Here is a 16,674-nt window from a genome sequence, read left to right on the forward strand (position 1 = left end):
TTCACCATGTCCCTGTTTGGATAAATTTCCCCCATTTCCCCCACTTTTCAGTTTACCTTTATTATTATCTTCCCCCATAGAATATAAGCTCCTTGAGGGTAAAGCCTTTCTTTTTACTTGTATCTGTATTCTCAGAACTTGGCTCAGTGCCTGGCACATGCTTAATAAGCACATGCTTAACTTGACAACACATAAGTACTTAATTTAATTTCTTGCCATTTTAGATTTGGAAAGAGTGTTAGATGTTAAGCCCAATCTCTGTCAACATAAGAGTCTCCTTTACAACATTGTTTGGTCATCCATTTTCTATTTCAATACTCAAACACAGTGAGGTTATTTTCTCAAAAGACTATTTGTTCCATTTTTTTTAAAAGTAGGTCTAATTGTTAGTTCTTTCTTATCTTGAGGATAATTCGTCTTCTACATGAAATCCCTTCAAATATTTGAAGGATTGTTATGTCAAAGTAGGATTCATAATATTCTTTAGATCTCCAAAAGTCAGAATTAGAATCAGTGGTTAGAAGTTATAGGAAAACATTACCTTTTTCTAAATTACCCATGTGTTTTCATATACCAAAAATAGCAGGTTCATGTTATTTTTTCAAATAAAATATTTATGAAAGTGATCCTATCCTATACTTTAACAGCAATAAATAGAAATCACAGTGAGAATTTCCATGAGGTTATAGTATATGCTTTTCACAGAGAACTTATTTGAAAGCCTGCTTATAATCAAGAGAGGTCATTTGGCATGGTGAATAATGAGCTAGCCTCAAAGTGAGGAAGGCCTAGCTTATAGTCATGCCTCTGACACATATTGGATGTATGAATCTAAACAAATCAGCTTACTTTTTGGTGTTCTAGGCAACTTTCTAAGAGTCTAAGTTCCAGAGAAGGTGCTGACCCAGTTTGGTAGAGAAAATTTCCTCACCAAGGATTTCCCTATACCACTGAAATCATAGAGCTTGTCCCTAGCCCCATCACTTATAATCAGACAAAAAGTGTCAATGAACTAATATTTTGGAGAGGGGAGCATAAGAATTTTTAATTTAATATGCATGTAGATTATTAGTAACATGATTCTCATCAAAAGGTACTTGACTATAGCCTGACCTATTAGAAATGCCTTAATCTGTTTTTTTGAGAAATAAACCATTTTTTCAGTCAGCTGAGCAAATTCACAAGGTATTCAATCTCTCCTTAAAAATAAACTAGATTTTAAGTAAGATGAAAATGAAAGCATAACCAAGCTTCTGAATCATGAATGTACTTTGCAAAAGGAGTGATGTTTGTCCTGAGCCATCTCTGTGAGAGGACCTTTTTTTAATACTAAACTGGTTTTTAAGGTGATGGGCTGTAGAACTAAGGATTCCTTATATTCTTATATAGATAAGAAATACCAGCTGCAATTTCTTAATATTCCTGTGGTCAATATAAACCAGAATTTTCATAAGACATCTAATTTAGAATGTTTCTGTTAAAACTGAAGCCAAAAAATTATGCTAATAAAGTTTGTTGAAGATGATATGGATAAGCTCGTTGATCATAGATTTAGATGTGAAAATGACCTCAGAGATCCAGATTCAAACCCTATCATTTTGCAGATGAGGAAATTGAGGCTCAAAGAGCTTAAGCAACTAGCCCACACAAATAGCAAGTAGGACATTCAGGATCTGAACCCAAGCCCCTTAATGATAAAACCAGATGTGGCTGTGTCTTTAGCAACTCTTAAAGTATGAATTCACTGAGGACTTTTTTATCCTCCTAAATTGGGGTTTTTTTTGGCAGAGAGGAGACAAAAGAGAGGACAGCATATTGTGAATCAGGATCCAGACCTTGTTGATTAGCAGGGCTAAAATAGTAAAATTTATGATGTGTGTGTGGGAGTGGGGCAGTTAGTGTGTTTGTGTGTAACGACTATTACCCAAACACAAATGGCACTGTATTATTTAGCCAAACTGCCAGTTCTGCTTTTTTAGGCTCTCAAGTGAATTGGTCTCATGACCCCTAAGTTCCAACCCCTATGTTAATTGTGTTTGGTTGTGTGTGGACACATCCGCCAATCAAATCACCTACCTATGGCTTCCACCTACTATCCACTCCCTTAAATCCTATCCCTATGATGTATCTCATTGGACCACCTTTACCAAAGTTTTCCATGTACTCCTAGAATTATTGTAAATAAATTCATGACTTTTAGACCTGGAAGAAATCTTAGAAAAGAGGAAAGAAATTTTTCCTCTTTCAGATGAGGAAACTAAAGCCTATATCAAGGAAGTGACTTTTCAAAGATTACATAACTGGTTAGCGACAGACCAAGCATTCCTCAGGTCTCTTTATTCCTAATAAGGTCCTCTTTTCTCTACGGTGATATCTCAAATATTGTGACATAACTGAGCTGTATGTTTTTATTCCTTTTAGAAAAAATTAAAAGGCCCTGGATTAGTAGTAGTGGAAGAGATATGGAGGGATTACACCTTGTTCATTTCCCCAAAACTGCCTGTTACCAATGATAGTTCAGATGGGTTCAGAGGTAATTGAGGACTGATGTAATGGATGTTCTTCTTAAATGGTGTCAATTCACCAGTGAGGAGTCATCTGGTTTTCTGGGTCCTTGAAGGTTATAGAGAGCTTAAGTACATTGTTTTTCTTACTCTTCCTAGTAAACAAGAATGCTCTACACCAAGTCCTTTATTCCAAAATAATGGAGAACTGAGGCATTACTGATATTCTTATCTTCCCTAGAACTGATTCTTTGGTCCCAAGGATGGGCCCAGGGGATGAGAGGCCTGATATCTGAGTCCTTGATGATTGTGAAAGTCTGAGGTATTGTTCATTGGCCTCAAAGATTTCAGTTTCTTAGAGAAGCCATGTTCATTTTCTTTTTATTTGGATTTTTTGGCATACCTAAATGTTGAAATGAGTATTATTTTTAAAATTCTTTAAACACAGATGAGAATATTTAACATAGTCTTAGAACCTCCCTTTCTATCTCTTCAATCAGGGTAGGGAATTTGTAAAGAAAGAAAGAAGCAATGGGAAATTGTGAACCTCCTTTGGTGTGAGATAAGATAAAAAGATTCTTGCATTAGGTAGCTGTCACACCAGTAACAAGTTACTCAGGCTGCCTTCTTAGGAAGAATGCAATTATACTTCAGAAAACAGCATTTTAAAAACACTCTAAAAATAAACGTCTCTCTGAAACACCTCTATCATGACAGAAATTTGAGCAAAAGCAAGTTTTACGATGTCTTTTCCTGAGTAATATGTCTAAGTAAATTTTAATGGGGAGGAGGAAAAAATGTTAACTTTCCTTTGTAAGATGGAGGTTAAAAGAGAGAAGTGTTCAGTTCTGTTCTTGCTTACTCTGACCACCATTCATTTCCTACAAGCTAGAGAATAAGCTAACATCTGATTTAGTTACAAAGACTATGATTTTCATGTTTTCTATGAGCTAACTCCTGATATTTGAAATCTTACATTCAGTAGTAAACTCTTAATTTGGCCTGATAGATAGATAGATTATAGATATATCTATGTAGATATAGATATATATATATATATATGTATGTATACGTGTGTATATATGCATATATACACATATATAAAACTATTAATACCTTTTAAACTATCAAAACTTTAAAACTGCACTAAGACTTTTGGGACACCTTTTATGTTAGAACACTCCTGTGAGGTGTTTGGAAAGAAAAATTTAACATGATACCTTATAAAGTAAAGGACCAACAACTATGTTAGCCAAAAGCCACAGAACTGCAAGCAAGTGGCACAATATGTAGAACTCTGGGTCTGGAGTCAAGAAGACCTGAATTTAAGTCTGAATTCAAACATGTGACCCTGTGCAAGTCACTTAACCTTTGTCTTCCTCTGTTTCCTCAGCTGTAAAATGGGGATCATAATAGTACCTACCCCCCAGGGCTATTGTCAAGATCAAATAGGATTATATTGTAAAGCATTTAACATGGTGCCTGACACATACTAGGTGCTTGTCCCCTTCCCTACAAAACTTCCCAACTCACTACATTATTCTAGATGTATTGAACCTTTTCCCCATGTGTGGAAAGAAATAACATCGGTTAAAGAGAATTACATTTCTTGGTTCTTTTAGTTGTCTGACATAACATCATTCAATTATGTATGCAGTATTTAAATTGTTTATTTACCTTACTCAGAAAAAAATAATAAAATATGATTACATACTTAAAGGATTATATGTGTATCTATATACCTACTGGTTTTCTACTCATCCCTTAAAATCCCTCAAATACTACTTCCTCCATGAAACCTTAGCTCCCAGTCCTTGATAATTCATTTCACCTTCAGGCTACACATGACATGTTGTTTTGCATGTCTCCAAAGCAATTACTGCAAAATATGCATTATAGTCATCTGGATATTATTTTATTCCATGATAAAAATAAAGGTTCCATAAAGGTTAAGGACCCTGTCTTACTCCCCACCACTCCCCAAAAGAAGGAAGAAAGAAAAAAAATTTACCTAGCACTCACTAGAAGACTGTGCATATTGCAGACTTTTTAAAAGGGTGTTGAATGAATATTTGCATGTTGAATATTAGTATACTGATGTAACTTCAAGAAATTGCCTTGGCATATAACAGAATTCTGCTTAAACTTCTTTTTTAATAGATACAATGCAACAGAATTTTCTTTTCTTAACTGTGCTGTCTTTCTATTTTCCTCTCTGTATTAGATTTAATAGTAATTATGTCTATTTTAAATTTCCATATTTTGTTTTTGGACTTCCCCTGTTATTTGATTGACATAGGAAATTCCCCAGTGAATTAACTCCTTCTATCAAAACAGGTTGGCACCTTCCATTGTAGCTTATCTTAAAATTACCTGAAGCATTGATAGGTTGAGAGACTTCCCCAGGGTCAAACTACCAGTATGCGTCAGAAGAAGGACTTGATCCCAGATATTCCTGATTTGAGGCCAGCTCTCTAAGCATTATACTATATCACCTTTCATGGTCATGTTTTATTAAACAATAAGCCAATTTTCCACAAGCTGAGCGACCAGATTCTGATTTTATATAGTGTTTAGATCGAGTTACCAAAAACATGAATTTGATTCTAAAGGATGGCTAATTGTATTTTCCCCCATTTAAGTAGTTTTACTTCCAACATGTTATATTTTCTGTATTTTTTGTGTTTGTTTCTTTTTTTTAACATTGCTTTGAGGGGAAAAATTTAATATCCTCTTATTCTTCAGAGAAAGTAGACACAATTACACAAACAAAATTTGACTTACCTCTTTTCAAGTCTGAGCAAAAGCAAAATTGAAGTTGAAAATAGACTACGGTTGACAAATGCAACATGAAAGAACCTGAGAATAATAGTTATTTCGACAGAATTATTAAAGAAACAGAATATTTCTTTTCTAAGTTTAAGGTTCTGGGAAGCAAGCTTCAAACATAGAACATCCTAAATCATGTCTTATAATATAGGACTTATTAGAGTGTATTGCTTTGCTCATCTTCCCGCATTGTTGTTAATGAGAAACAGAGAATGTTTCTAATTTATTTAAAGTAAAATGAAAATTTTCATTATAATCACAGATCTGCCCCAGGATAAACTGATTATTATAAGAGGATGAGATGTTATCTACCCACTGAGGGCCTAGTTACACCTGGTTGGCATCTTCATGTTGCCCTTTGGCTCACCTCTACAAGTTTGGTTGTTCTGTGGTCATGATTCATAGCAATATATCATCATAGGAAGAATATCATTATTAAAACATGGACTTTTGTGTTGCTGGCAGGTTGGTAAAATTGGATATCCTATATAGTTTCCCAAATGTGCAGTCTGATTTCTTCCAATTCAATTCTCATATGAATTCAGTTCCAGTCTGTGGTGCCTTACCAATACTTAGATATCAGTGGACTAATTAAATTGTCTATCTAGATGCATGTTATATTGGCAATATATTTTTTTCTCCTAGTTTATTTTCTTGTGTTGATAATAAGGTTGGTCTCATATGATTCATTATGAATTTCATTTAAAAGGTTATGTAGTGTTTCAGGGCTCAGTGCAATTGGGACATTGCCAGTAGAAAATAAGAGTATTAGAAGAACTTCACCATTAATTGAATTCTGCCTGTGATATCCTCCACAATGATCCCCTATTTTATTTTTAAGATTAAATTCACTTTATTTTCCAATTAACAAATTTCTTTCTCTCCTACCTTCTCTTCTCATTTAGGGAAAAGAGAAAAAAGGAAAAGAAAACAAATACACATCATCAAGCAATACAAATTCCCACATTGGCTTTGTCCCAAAAGTAGTATCTCATTCTTTGCCCTGAGTCAATCTGACTCCATCTTTTATGATTCACTTGGTGTTGCTACTCAGAAATCTCTGAAAAAAGCTGTAATCTCTTTTGGCAGTCTTGTCTTGTTGCTCAGTCTTCTTCCTCAGATTTTGCATTGTTCCTTTTTTAAAAATAATTTTCCGTGTAAAACTATGCATTATATTTATCTGGGTTTGTTTCTGTCTGATTTCCCTACTAGACTATAATTTCTGAAAAAGAAAGGATTATGCCTTATTGAAAAATGTATCTCCAACAGTGAAAATTGGATTTCCACTTTACCTTAATCCCTACTGTTTGGTAATTACTTTCCCCTTCGGGGTGCTTTTAGGATGTTGCACATAAGTGCTTCTTGAATGAATATGAACATGACTGTGTAAATTTATATAATCAATCAATCAACAGGCATTTATTAGGCACCTACTATATAGCAGGCACTGTACTATATAATGGAGATACAAATATAAAAATTAAACAGCTTCTACTATATTCCTCTAACGACTTTTCAATTTATGATGTGTCTTTCTTATAACGAAGTTATCCCTTTATTCACATCTCTCATAAAACTGTGTATTGGATTGTCATTTGCAAGGAAAGAGAGCTTGTTTGAAGAAAAACTTTCAATGTTTCATTCTACACAGTAAAATGTCCTTGATTTCAACAAATACAATGAAATCAATTTCTTAGTCACTTATGTGATTGTGAAGTTATTGTCTCTTGCATGAAATTATCTGCAAATTGCCTGTTCCATTATAAGGTTTTCATCAAGAATAACTTTGACGTGTGTAGACCTTTCCCATTGAAATTTTATAGAAATGAGAAAATAGAAGTTGGAAACTGATAAGGTCTTCTTAGGTACCTTTTTGGTAAAAGTAACATCTATGAACTTTTCTATTCTTTTGAAATCTCGACTGGTTGAGATATCTTGAAAACTTATCCCTGAGGAGTTTAACATCTGATCACTTCAGTCACAAATATCTTTTGTTCAGGTATATCAGGTGCAGAAATCTTCCAATGAGGAGATTCCAAAATCATCATCTATGAGCACTGGACACAATAAGAAAGTGCTGACTGTTTCCATTTTGCATCTTTTTGTCGTTCCTTTCCCATTGACTTTTTGCCCTTGACTTAGTTGAATTCCTTGCTAAAGCATCTACAAGTTCATTTTCTCTTCAGGTGCTATTTTGTGTTTATGAATTTATATTTCTCATAAATTTCCATGATCTTCCTTCATAATGTTTTGCAAATTCACTTATAATACAATGGCATTGCTGTTGGCAGTCAGATCTCTCCATTTGACAAAGAGTTTATAGCTTGGATACGTTTCCTAGACTCTTTCAGTCTCCTTGGAATATTGAATTATTTTACTAATGATAGTTAAACTTCTGTAATAAATGATCATAGTAAATGCCTGAACTTCTAGCTAACTTCTATTTTTTTATGTTGGTGGGATCTTTAAACAGATCACGTTGGAGTTACTGCAGTAGCCTTTGTCTTTGCATTTTCATTCCTCTGGTTTAGTATCTATTTTTTACTTTAATCTAACTCCTTGATAAATTGACAAAACAAATAAGGTATTTTCATTTTTAGTGGCAGTTAAAGTGCTAATCAGGCTGAATGTCATCCAACAATTTTGTTGATGAGTATTTGTGATACCTAGTTGGCAGATCCTTCTTAGTGTTCAAGACCTTGTCCTTTTTCATTTCTTGATGCTGAATCATACTATTCAGCATAGTTTTTATCAGTTTTCCTCAAGGCCTCTTTTATGTTGAAATTATCAAGGATCTGGATATATATTGACTGAATTTGGAGGATCTTATAAAAATTCTTCAAGGAATTCTTTTACTGCTTTACCCTCCGCACAATGAATTGACATGTAAGCTACAATTATCTTCATGGTAATGTTTTCTAATGATTATGAGAGCATAACTTCCCATGAAATTGTTTCTAACTCCTTTAGGTTATGCAGTAAAACCAGCTCTGCCAGTTCCCCCATTCCCCTCTTTGAAGATAACCTATAACCTGTCCTTCCATTTATCTATAACTTAATTTCTCTTTTTTTCACTAACAATGAAAGTGTTAATATGGATGTGGATTACTTTCTCTGATAGCTTGTACTTTGGTCATTGGATAAATATCACATTCTAAGACTAAAATAGGCTAAATATTTGTAAACAGTATAAGAAACAAAAATATGATTCTTTATAGCCTCTGCCAGTCATTGCAAAATTAGGTTAAACATTCTACATTCTTTTAAACACTAATCCTTTTATAACATGCTTACCAATCCCTTTATCATCTTGGATGAAATTTTTTTTCTGTCTTTGATAATTAGGTGAAGTATCTTGGAGGAGGGAGCTTTTGGACTTGGTCTTGAATAATAGAAGGGATTTTGATAGGCAAAGAATGCAAAGGGGGATGATATTTGAGGTGGACTGAATTCATGAGGGAAAACAAGAAGGTGGCAAAATGTAAGACATGCTTGAAGGATGGCAAATAATCTACTTAGCTAAAATTGAAGATTTATATATAGGATTCAGGGGAAAGAACACTGGAAAAGTCAATAGATTTCAAATTGTTGAAGGACTTTGGAAAAGTCAATAGATTTCAAATTGTTGAAGGACTTTGTATTCTATCTAGGCTAAAGAATAAAATATGGGAATATGTGGAGAGAGAGAGAGAGAGAGAGAGAGAGAGAGAGAGAAAGGAGGGCAAACTAGGACAGAAATATAAGACTCTTTGCTTGCTTTTGGATTAACAACAAATATGGTTGAAAATAAATTTTTCTACAGTACTTAATGTCCCAAATATGCCAGGAAATAGTATTATCTTATCTCTCCTATAAACAGACATCATTCAGTCCTGATCCAAGATCTTAGATCCTACACTCTTGTCCTTCTAGTTGATTATATTTTGGCCAAAATATTCTTAGAAGCTAAAGTTTCTCAGTTTCAGAAAACAAATATAAATCTAGAAAATCTTTTTGGAAGAATAATTGAAATAGAAAACTTTATAGTTCTCTATTGAGAGTGAATGATTACCTGCAAAGAACATTATATCTAGATTTTTTTCCTCTGCTCTGCCCCCATCCTTGACTCTAAACTGAACAAGTAAAATGCTACTACAAACAGTTGAGAATCTTTTAATCCGACCATATCTGCTAAATCAGTTACTCTTAGAATATCATCTGCAATGATTCTTTGGGTGGCCAGTATTGATGATAGTACAATCCAAATCAATTTTATAAATTTATTCAGGATTTTTTTTTATATACAACACTGTGCTAGGTCATCCTGATATAAAGATAGATACTACAGATTTCACACAGTTTACTACTTTCAAGGAACTTTCTATCTAATGAGGAAATGGGAATATACACACACAAAAAGGTGATCAATGGGTGATTATGTGTGTAAAGAAGAGATCCAGGCAAAGCATTGCAAAAATTTTGAGGGGGATACCACTTTGATCTTCCAAAGGCATGAAGGAGGAAATGGCACCAAGTTAGGCCTTAAAGGAAGAGAGATTACAACAGATGAAGATGGGCAAAATCCATTCCCAGCATGGCAGATATTGTGAGCATAAAAAGAGATGCAGAAGAGGGCAGACAGATATCTAGAGGTTGTGAGTAAATGGTTCACTTTGGCTGTACCATGAAGCATATATGAGAAAAAAAAAACCTAGAAATGTGGGTCAGAGGAATGGGCCTTGAGTAATGGAAGGGAATTTGTAATTTTTTGGTAAGTGCTAGAAAGCCATTGAAGAGTTACTGAGGTAGCTGTATTGGAAGGATTGGAAATGGAATACTTGCAAAAAAAAAGAAGATGAATTAGAAAGCCCATAACAGTCTACCTTAGAAGAAACTATGATATAATAAGGACATTGACAATCTAGGGAGTGTCCAGAAGAGGACAAACAGAATGGTGAAGAGCCTTGAATCCCTATGATTTGAGAATCATTTGAACTGTGCATGGTTAGCCTAAAGAAGAAATGATGGGGGCATGGTATCTGTCTCTGAGTATTTGAAGGGCTATCATGTGGAGAAGGGACCAGACTTACTCCATTTGGCCCAAAAGAACAAAACTAGAAGCAAGGGGTCAAAGTTTCAAAGAGGAAAATTTGGTCTAGGTTATCAGTATAAATTTCATGAACTTCGGGCTACTTAAAAATGGAATGGGCTGCCTTGATAAATGTTGAGTTCTTCTTTTTTTGAGGTCTTCAGGCACAGTCTTCATTATCTGCTGTTAGGTATGTTTTAGTGGGGATTGTTTTGTGCATTGTATGGATTAGATGGCTAGCTCTCAAATTCTATGGTTCTCTGATGCTCTGAATTGAGGAATACCTGACCCAAGGTGTGCCCAAGACATTTCTGAGAGTGGCAGAGAGACAGAGACAGAGAGAGACAGAGACAAAGAGACAGAAAGAGAGACCGGTGGGGGAGGTGGGAGGGCTGGTACAAATTGACATAGTCCACAGTTGTAAAAGTTTCCTAGCTTGAGGGTTCCATGAGAGTCCAAGGAGAATCTCAGCCACCATGAAGTCTGCAAGACTGGGTATCAAAAAGAGAGTAGCCAAATTAATAGAAAAATACATTTACTAGTGTGTTAAGTTAAATTGTTCAAGCTGGTAGAAGCTTCAGCTCCTTTGGATACAGATTAGGTTTTTATAGCTTTTTAGTCCCAGAGTGTACAGCCAATTAGTTCCATTCCCCATGGCAAGAAGAAAATGTGGAAGGGGGGATGTGAAAGCCTGGAGTCACAAGAATTGATGAAGATCAGTTGAATTCTTCCTGTGGGAAAATACATTTCTCTTGTTGGAGATCTCCATTATTACAGAGATTACTAAGACAGAATCAGTCTGGCTCATCCAGGTACAACCAGTAAAGATATGAATAGCCTGAGGGTCTCATTGATGTAACCCCCAAACTCTATTTCTTTGTCCTCAAAGGTTTCTTTACCTTGGGAGAAGTTTCTCCAGAACTACCAGTACTCATGTTCATCATCATTTTCTACGCCCCCATGATTGCCTCAGGAATGTTTCAGTCACATTTAAAGGAATCGTGAAAAAAGGAAAAAAAATCATAATATGTTACAATATAGTTTGGGTTAACATTCCAGAATAGTCACCATTCACTTCTTTTCTGGATGACCTTTTCTTGGGAAATCCTTCCTGTAATCAATACCTTTTTCAGTTTTGAAAGAGCAGGCACTGTTTTCATAGCATAAGTCTTTGCAACAGTGGGGAGCAAATCATCCCCACTAGACAGGAGTTAAATCTGGTTATCACCGTTACTTCATTTTTAAGGAAGACCCTATTCTGTTCTCATTTTCCTAAGGGTAAACGTCCTAGAATAATAGAATCTCTTACTATTACTTTACATATTACTCTTACTATTATGTTTAGGCCCTTTTAGGCTCCAGCCTTTTCATGTACTCACTTAGAATGAGGCCCATTCAGTGAATAGGCCTCTTTAAGAAGTGTGAGTCAAAGGATGTCCCTTTTAATTAGAAAAAAAAGAAAAAAAATCAACCTGGGAGGGGAAAACCCTCAAGGTTGCTGTTCCAAAGAGAAAGTTACCATTGACATTCACTCTAAGCCAGGAGGGCTCAAAATACAGCCATTAAGTAGAGCTTGGGCAGGGACCTATTGTGGCCTAATCTCTGAGCTTCAGAGTGAACTGGGAAGGAAGGAAGGAAGGAAGGAAGGGAGAGAGGTAAGGAGGAAGGAATGAAGGAAAGGAGGGAGGAAGGAGGGAGAAAGGAAGGGAAGGAGGGAGGGAGGAAGGAAGGACAGATTCATTAAACACAAGGCACTATACTTAAGTGCTTTACAAATATCTCATTTTATCCTCTCGATAACCCCAGGAGATCAAAACGTACATGTGGAGAAGGAAGGTATAAGAAGACTGAAAAGGTGGGATATAGCAGAGGAAAAACTATGACAATGAATAAATTCTCTTAATTAAAATGTGTTTAGCATACAGAGCAGTGCCCATGGGGGAAAGCCTGCATTGGAGGCAAGGGACTTGAGAGCTACACCTACACCTGACACTTCATTACGGTCCAAAACAAAGGAAGCTGGAGGAAGCTAGAAATAGCTGAGGGCTCTTCAGTGTTCTGTGGATATCAATACATGTGATCTTGTCTGATTATGTTCTTATGGGTACAGTGGTGTACCGCTTTACTCTATCTCCTTACAGCCTTCTACCTCCTTCGATCTTCCTCTTTTCTGCTACTTCCGTTCTTTCCATTCCTCTCTTTTCTTCCTATCCTTTTCCTCTTCTTTCTCATTTCTTTTGTCTGATTTGAATCACCAAACATGGAATAATTAAGAGAACAATGGATTTGGAATCAGAAGACCTAGATTTGAATCCTGGCTCTGACATTTACTACCTGCATTAGTTTCCTCTTTAAGAAAATAAAGGGTTGGATTAGATTACTTCTAATCCTTTACCAGCTCTAAATCTCTGATTCTACAAACCCATGTCCTCTGTTTCTACTTCAAGCATTTCCTGAGGGCTATTTTTTTCAGACTCAGGTTGAAAACAGTAATGGCTTTAAAAATATAGTGAAGTTTAAATATGAATTTAAATTTATGTCTTATATAAATACATTATGTAAATTCTATAGGGTTTAAATTAGTAGACAACAACAGGAATGGCAGTGTAATTCTGCACTGTGGGAGTAACTGTGGGCTTTGTCTTTAGCAATTTATTCATCTCCCTTCTGACTGTTTTGTTCAGCTGGTCTTATTCTTATTTTTTGTCTTTTTTCTTAGCAATTTTAATGCATCCAAAGAGTAGTTATCAGGGGTTTGTAATAAAAGCTTATCATGAGGTAATTATGCCATTGGTGCATTTGAGCCTGTGCCTGATGCCTGATAATCTGTAGGATGAGCTCTCCTGATAACTGGGATCCCTATAGTATCTTGCCGATAGCATCTGTAACATGTTCATCAACCAGTCAAAATAATTCCTAAAGCTCAGAATATGCCAATGCAAGCAACCATGAAAATTAAATAATGATGGTAGTAATAATTTACAATTTACAAAGAAACAAGATTACTGGAGGAATACTTGTATCAAAATGGTTTACTGTGGTTGAAAGAAATGGGCTAAATTGTAGGCTATACATTCAAAATTAATTTAATTTCTCATGCTTCTCTTCCCAATTTATGTTTATCTGAACATGATACTATCATCCTCCCAGTCTTCTGAAATTGCGGCCTCAGAGCTGTGTTTGACTCTTGCCTCTCCCTCACATCCCACATCAAGTCAGTTCTCGTGCCCTGCCAGTTGTATCTCCTCTAGGGTTAATTCCTTTATAGTCGCATGGCAACCCTGCAAGTTCAGTGTTTCATTACCCCTCACCAAGACTATCACTTTTCTAGTCTATTCTTTATATAGCTGTCAAAATAAACAATGTAATGAACAGCTATGGCCATATCATCCTCCTTCTCTAAAACAATCTGTGGTTCTTTGTAGCCTCTGGAATAAAATATAATCTAGCCAGGAATTTTAGGCCCCCCCCCATATTTAGCTCCAACCTTCCTTACCAATCTTTTTGTAAAAATAATTTACTCCCCTTAAAATACTGATATTCCAGCTAAACTGATTAAGAAGGCTTCCTCTATATCTAATTGCCTTCTTCTACCTTTACAATTCATTCGAACTGTCCACCAATCTGTTATGCATAGAATGCTCCTGTTTCACCTCTGTCAGTTATACCTGAGCTCTTGTCCATTGAAACAGAGGAGATGAAGTTTGAGTTTTTGCTGATTTTGTTTTTAAAGAGGTAACCTATGATTTCAGTGGTCTTGGGAACTTCTTGTGAGGAAACTCCCCTCTACCAATACAGGTCTGCATCTGCTCTGAAACCTTTAGTCTTAGAGAGTTGCCTAGAGCATTACAAAATTAAGTGACTTGCTTAGCCAGTATGTGTCAGAGCCAGACTTCAGTACAGGTCTTCCTGAGTCTTCAAACCAGCCCTTTATCCATTGTTGTTGTTTTGGCCAGTAATTTTGAGGGTCTTCCCCTCCCAAGTTGATTTTTGTTTTGACTAGGTAAAAGAGGCCACTTTTTGTCTCATTTATTACCTAGCCTTAATCACTGAATGGGCATTGCCTCAGACAAACTGAGACCTGGGAAAGACCTTAGCTTAAAAAGGCCAAGGTCTCCCATTGCATCCAGGACCATCTCCAATCATCCTAATCCATATCTTGCCACTGGACCCAGGTGGCTCCAGAGGAAAGAGTGAGGCTAGTGATTTTTCATGGCCCTGCCTCACTTAAATCCAATTCATTTGCAAGTCAAGACATCACCTTCCTGATCATTGATCCTCTTCAAGAATGAAGGACAAACAACAACAACCACAATGTTGCTGTTCAGTAGTATGTGACTCTTTGTGACCCCATGGACCTTAGCACACCAGGCTCTTCTGTCTTCCACTGTCTCCTGAAGTCCGTCTGAGTTCATGTTCATTGCTTCCATGACATCTATCCATCTCATCTTCTGCCATTACATTTTCATTCAACCTTCAGTCTTTCCCAACATCAGAGTCTTTTTTCAATGAGTCCTGTCTTCTCATTATGTGGCCAAAGTATTTAAGTTTCAGCTTCAGTATTTGACCTTTCAGTGAATAGTATGAGTTAATTTCTTTAAAGTGTGTATTGATTTAATCTTCTTGCTTCCCAAGGGACAGCAGGGACTCCCAAAAGTCATCTCCAGCACCACAACTTGAAAGTGCTGATTCTGCGGTGCTCAGCATTCCTTATAGTCCAACTCTCACAGCCACACACTGCTACTGGAAAAACAATAGCTTTGACAATAGGGGCCTTTGTCAGCAGAGTGATGACTCTGCTTTTTAGTGTACTGTTCAGATTTACCATAGTTTCCATTCAAGGAGCAAGCATCTTTTAATTTCATGGGTGCAGTCACCATCCACAGTGATCTTTGAGCCCAAGAATATCAAATCTGACACTGCTTCCAGTTCTTTTTCCTCTATTTGCCAGGAAGTGATTGGACCAGTTGCCAAGATCTTAGTTTACCCACTACATCATGCTTTCTACTATTATCTCCCCTAAATTCCCAAGAAGTGTGAGGTAAGGAGTAAGCTGCTTCTCCACCCATGCTAAAACTGAAAATCTTCCAACATTGCGGAAGTATACCCTCGACTCGTCACTACCCTGACATCTGTGGAATAAAATTCTGAAATTGCATCTAATAATCTTTACCAGTCTAGCCTTTCTAGTAACTGGGCACAGGTTATATATTGAAATTAAAATATCCCTTCAGAATGCCAACACTGACATTTGTATATGGAAAGTGACTTTTGGTTAGCTGGTTGCTCACATGTCAAAGATGTGGCCCATTGTGATAAGGTCAAGTCAGAATCCTGAATTACTGTCAGGTTGTATTTGAGATGAAAAGTCACTAAGACAGAGTAAGTTACTTGTACTTGCTTTATACTCTGAATTTAGCATAAACAGCTTAAGTCAGAATTATGTAATTAGGCCTGTGGAGCAGCTTTCACTCTTGCAATTAAATGTTTTGGGGTAATGTGCCTAAAAATGACTAAATCTTGAAGGCTACTTTATAAATTATGCAGGCAGAAGAATCAGATTTATTCTTCTTTCTAGTCTTAGATGTTTTCAACAAATATTAATCTCATTAAAGGGAAATAGAAAGACTATTGTGGTATTAGGGTTGGTTGTGTAATGTGTTCCTTTCCCATATAATTTTTAAATTATATTAGTTTTCCAAAAGATTTAGCTCTACAGTTTTTTTTTGTTTACTACAGTTCCTTATGCCCTTTTCTAGAAATCGCTTAAAAGTTGACAATTGAGTATTGATAGTGTCTTAGAATATAGAGCTAAAGGTGATCTTGGAAGTCATTTAGTCCAATCCTACTATTTCACAGATGAGTAACTTGAGGCCCAGAGAAGGAAGTGACTTGTTCAGGGTCACGCAAATAGTAAAAGCAAAGCTTGAATCTGAAATGGGCTTTCCTGACTTCAGAACTAATACTCTTTCCTCTGTATCACACTGCTGCTACTGATGTGCTTGGGCATGACTCTGGATGTAACCCATCTTGTCATTTTCCATGTAGCAGATATTGATTTTCCTCCTCTTTATCCTCTGTGCTTCCACTGAAGAGGAAGTTGAAGAGGGAGTTTGGTTTACCCACACCTCGTATTAACACAGGCTGCCAACAGCACATCACATGGGCTGAGTGAACACTGTTTTCATGACCAATCCAGGAAAAATGTTTCATCCCTACAAAACTCTCAGAGGTGTTTGAAGAATGAATGGATTATAAAAACTTATAAAATAC

General features: G+C 36.1%; 1 protein-coding gene across 1 annotated transcript in view; it reads left to right on the plus strand.

The window, feature by feature from the left end:
• The window catches only part of LOC118838198 (catenin delta-2-like), a 197,137-nt gene extending 181,929 nt beyond the window's left edge, over nucleotides 1-15,208 (plus strand). Inside the window, exon 9 of the mRNA XM_036745428.1 lies at nucleotides 15,037-15,208. Within this exon, the coding sequence (XP_036601323.1) occupies nucleotides 15,037-15,208 (172 nt within the window). The remainder of the gene's footprint in view (nucleotides 1-15,036) is intronic.
• The last annotated feature ends 1,466 nt before the right edge of the window (nucleotides 15,209-16,674 follow it).

Source organism: Trichosurus vulpecula, chromosome 1 (genome assembly GCF_011100635.1).
Source record: "Trichosurus vulpecula isolate mTriVul1 chromosome 1, mTriVul1.pri, whole genome shotgun sequence".
Lineage (NCBI taxonomy): Eukaryota > Metazoa > Chordata > Mammalia > Diprotodontia > Phalangeridae > Trichosurus > Trichosurus vulpecula.